The following is a 5,000-nucleotide window of genomic DNA, read 5'->3' as shown; positions in this document are numbered from 1 at the left end:
GTTATTTTCAGACAGACTTTTAAAGATAGATGCTATAGAAAGTTGGCCGGTATCTTTTCTTGTTAGAATTTTAACGAAGTCAGTCCAAATTCAGTTTTTGCACCCAAGATTCGTCCATTTTGAACTGTATCTAACAGAATGTATTTTTTATTAGTGAATTTTCAGAAGTGAGTTTAGAAAAATGGAATACAAACATGCTGATTAACATATACTTAGGACTAACAATAGCTACGCCCATTTTGTTCAATTAACACCAGTTAACTAACGTGACTTTTACCTCATCTAGAGAAATTTTTATTGGAAAGTTCTTTTTCTCAACTCCTAAGATATAAAAAGTTCCAAGTATGTACTTTTTGGGTAGTAAATTGCTTAATATATTTCCCTACCTCTCAAAACAGCGGCTGGGGGTATTTTTTGCAGAATGTATATTTTTAGATTTTGGACTGATTTCCCTAAAAGAAAACAAACCACTTTCGTGCTTTCTATTCTGAGGGATTCCTGCATTGCTCTTAAAAAAAAATCTGCATTTCTGTCTCGAGGAATATCTTTATTTCTCATAAAATACAAGATTTTGTTTAAATTGTTCACGTTATTAAATGCTCCTGGCTTGTTTAGATAACCATGACTAAACCTGTGCTTCGGTTCATGATTAAAGTACGCTAGCTAACTTCTGCAAGTGTGAATCGCTACTTCTGATAACTTGAGCTTATCTAAAACGTTTCTATGTACTATATACTGTATGATACGGTTAGGATTGGACCCTAAGATCAGTTAGCTTGCTTATTACACTTCATAACGTATTCCAAGACTGCACTTAATTTTATATAAACTTAGTTTTTGAAGTAAGAAAACAAGTTTAGACAACTTTAAGTTTTTAAATTAATAATTGCCTATATATTTAGTTCTTGAAGTAAGAAGACAAATTTAGACAGTTTTTAAATTACCCAGGTTTTTAAATTAATAATTGCCTATATATTTAGTTTTTGAAGTAAGAAGACAAATTTAGACAGTACTTTAAATTACCCAGGTTTTTCAATTAATAATTGCCTATATATTTCAGTTGTTTGTCATCATTCTATGCATACACCAAGTCTTTACGATGACTTATGTACAGTATATGTCTTACCTTCTGTTTTATATAAAAGAAAATAGTAGTAAGCTAATTGGTTTATCGAGAAATGTTTATTCATATGTGTAAGTGCATTTCGAGAAGGCAGCTGGCAATAATGGGTCCTTCTGTAATTATATATCCCTCATATTTACCCTTTAATTGTTTACTGTTTAGTATTTCAAAATTTTATAGACGAGTTAATTACCATTTTTTTTCTCCTCGTCCCAACCTGTCACCCTGAAACCATGACTATGTTAAGTTTTAATTTACCAAACTTTCTTTCCCCTTTCATTAATCATCCAGTTAGGAATAACGGAGACGATATCCTAAATCAGTTTTCCTTCGATGTTGCAGAAAACCCAGTGACTCGTCTTCGAGCGATTCTTCTCCTATGACGCCTCCTCGACCTCTGCATCCTCCGTCTGCGTTCTCGGACTCCCGAGAGCTCTCGGAGGCCGAGTGTGACCGCGAGATCCACCCTGGGCAGGGCTTGAAGAGCTCCTCCGGCAAGGGCAGGGTTCGCGCCGCCGAAGGGAGATCCTCGGGGCAGGCCGCCGTCGTTTCCGAAGCATCTGCTAGGAACGACGGAGACATCAAAGCTGAGCTCACTGTTCTGTTACAGCAGTATCAACAGCAACACAAAATGCAGAAGATGCCCGAAAAGAATCCTTATTCTATCAATGTATAATAAGTCATTCGTATAGGATTATAAAACGAATTTATGAGCTTTTGAAGCACCTATGTCTTTCATTCTTCACTCTTCGGCTTTAGCATCTCTTAATGATTATTCACTGTCATTGGTATTCAAAGTGTGGACAGTGGAAAATATTGATGAAAAATACTTGAATATATTAAAAGAAAGCTATAACATTTAAGAACAAGTTTTCAAAGAACCCGAACAAAACTAGGGTGGCCCAAGGGACCCAATGTAGTCGCTATACGGGTTACCAAGATATAAGAAGAAAGACGCGGGAAATATTAAAAAACGTTAACATATATTAAAAAATAGCTTTAACACTTAAGATAAGGTTTTCCAAGAATCCAAACAAAACTAGGGTGGCCTGGTGGACACAATGTTCGATATAAGGGCCCCTGAATTTAACAAGAATCGTAGACGATGCTAAAGAGAGAAGATTGAAGTCTGAAACGACATGCTAACTCCTTTTCGACATTCTTCCAAGAAGAGTTCATTCGTTACAAAGTGGTGATGTTCGTTGTTTCCATAAGGCGAGTTGACCTTTTTTTTCAGAAACTTGTCAAGTCTTTCAAACCTCATCCTTCTTTTCATCTCATTACATAATGTGTACCGCTTTTCAGTGTCGATAAAACTGGCTTTTCTACGTCAACATAAGTGTTTCGGTATAAGAAAAAAAAATGTCATAATTGTGTATGTATCTGTTTCTTATCATGTTACCCCGGAAATATAAAAGTGCATAGTGAAATTAACTCTTTATTTGATTTTTTCTTTTGTTTGAACTACTATCATCCAAAACAAATATTTTTAAGATGGAATGTACTTGTATTTTGTAGTACTATGACATTAACATTATTTTCATTCAGAACACTTGTCAAAATAAAACGTATATAAAACGAGTGTTGTCTGTTTTATGCCTATTTTTAAAATAGGTTTACATCGAGCTCCAATGTTATACGGAGAATTAAGGTTACTTTGGTAAGAATATTATTGATAAGTAAGTTGAATAAGGGAAAGGATTAATATTAATATGTGGGAAATAAGCCAACAACCGAATGTTTCCTTAACAAAGGGATATAACAACTGAACAAGAGCAGAGGTTGTTGGTCGGTAATACGAGATGGTTATGTTTACGTTCTTTGAAATCTTGTCCAAGACAACACCATTCGTCAGTTACATTTAAACAGTGCTAATAATATGACCCCAACGGCTGCTGAAGAGTAAGTTTTATTATTATTATTATTATTATTATTATTATTATTTTAAAGAAGCAGTAATTGAAGTTAGAGAAGATGAAAATGCTAGGATATTCTACCATTTTTCTGCTTCGTGTGGCTTTTGCTATTATATGCAGGATGAGACACCGTGATACTTATGATTCCTCGATATATAGAACAGCACACTTTCCCACCGAGTATCGCTTAGTGCATACGTATTAGGCTACTATTATTGGCGCAAATCTTTTATATGTTTAATCAGTTTACGAAGCCTTTCAACGTAGTGTATGATAAACGTCAGGAAGGGCAGATATGCTTAAAATACACTATTAAACGCGAAAATGTAGCAAGAAGGGTAAAATTATTAAACACGGAACAACATTGATGATAGGAAAAACAGCTTTTCCTTTACTTTGACGGCTGCTTCTCCGGTCCCATTACAGCAGGGGAACCCTGCTCTCTACAGGACCTCCACTGTCGGTATATCTTCGTTCAGAGTATTCAACGTTTCATATCACTTTTTACTGTTGAATCGTCACTGTCATACGGCTCAGGGAGTAAGTGTCTTCAGATTCCTCTTGAAAATATTAATCTTTAATAATTCGGATGTCTCGTGGGAGCTTATTGTATGGTCTCGGGGCCGCATATATGAAGGCTCTGGAGCCTACAGTAGTCATATATGCAGTTTCCAATAGTTTGAAACCATCTGTAACTATTCTCGTGTCGACACGATTTGTTGGCTGCGCAGTATGTAACAATTCTCTCGAGTAATTTGGACGACCGGTTCTGATAACTTGGTGGGCTATTGTAGGCTACATATTTTAAATTCAATTCTCGCTTTCATCAGTAGCCAGTGTAAATCAATTGGTATAGGGGTGACCCTTTCTCTAGGTGGGACACCTTTTATCATTCTTGCTCCTCTGTTTATCATGTTTTGTAATTTCTTAAGTTGTAATTTTGGTAAATTTTAATAGATGGAGCTGCAGTAGTCAATTCTGGTAATAATGCAGTTTATCACAAGTTTCTTGGGGGTTATTATACATGATTTAAATTCAATTCTCTTTAATCGGCAGCCAGTATTAATCAATTAGTATAGGGGCGATCCTTTCTCTAGGTGGGACACCTTTTATCATTCTTGCTCTGTTTTTCGTGTTTTGTAATTTCTTAAGTTGCACTTTTGCTAAATTGTAATAGATAGAGTTGCAGTAGTCAATCCTGGTGATAACAGTTTATCTCAAGTCTCTGCATAGAATTTTCATCCAGGTACTCTTATAAAACCAATATTTCTTCGATGATAACCAGCAGTTTTTTACTACGTCATTTAATTGCGCATTGAGCGACAAGTTACTGTCAAGAAATACACCTAGATCACGAACTAGATATCCTACAGTAAATGGTGCGCTTTCAAGGAATTTGACCATTTCCACTGCAAATAAGCCGTTCTACCGTTATGCCCCCTCCCCCCCCCCCCCCCCCCACACACACACTTCCCTACGGACGCAGGTGGCAGACTGGGACTTGGGGTGTGCGAAAACAGGACAAAACGTGATTGTTTAACACCGAGATTTGTAAAAGGCCACCTAACCTAACAGTTCCCAGGTCACAATTTAGAACTTCCCTACATGACTTCTTTCCTGGTTCTATCACGCAGGGGAATCGTATGCACTACACTCTACAGGACTTACAAGATGAGTTTGTTAGGCATTTTGCTTATCGCAGAGTATTGCGTTTTTATTAATAAATCCACATTATCGAAGCAATCCGAGAACTGAGTCTGCAGTTTATTCCTGAAAGACTTTTACCAATATCCGTTTATACTAGACCAAAGACTATATACTGAAGGAAGATATTGTTGTTGGGGTATTAAAGCCAACACTTGTTGTTGGGAAGGAAGATAGGAATTGTTGTTGTTGTTGTTGTTGTTGGTGTATTAAAGCCAACACTTCTTGTTGGCACGGGCCTTTTTATTGTTCGGCCC

The 5,000-nt window shown here is 36.4% G+C and overlaps 1 protein-coding gene across 8 annotated transcripts in view; it reads left to right on the top strand.

Moving 5' to 3' along the window:
• The window catches only part of LOC137615402 (cell adhesion molecule Dscam2-like), a 57,918-nt gene extending 55,112 nt beyond the window's left edge, over window positions 1–2,806 (top strand). For 4 of the 8 annotated variants that reach the window (XM_068345262.1, XM_068345266.1, XM_068345265.1 and 1 more), the window contains exon 31: window positions 1,466–2,806. In XM_068345262.1, coding sequence (XP_068201363.1) covers window positions 1,466–1,799 — 334 coding nt within the window. In that variant the 3' untranslated portion in view covers window positions 1,800–2,806. The remainder of the gene's footprint in view (window positions 1–1,465) is intronic. The other 4 variants (XM_068345264.1, XM_068345263.1, XM_068345268.1 and 1 more) reach the window with 3 other exon arrangements.
• Window positions 2,807–5,000: the final 2,194 nt, after the last annotated feature.

The sequence above is a fragment of the Palaemon carinicauda genome, chromosome 21 (assembly GCF_036898095.1).
Source record: "Palaemon carinicauda isolate YSFRI2023 chromosome 21, ASM3689809v2, whole genome shotgun sequence".
Taxonomy (NCBI): domain Eukaryota; kingdom Metazoa; phylum Arthropoda; class Malacostraca; order Decapoda; family Palaemonidae; genus Palaemon; species Palaemon carinicauda.
Note: the sequence above shows the minus strand (reverse complement) of the source record. Positions and strands in the feature narration are given on the sequence as shown.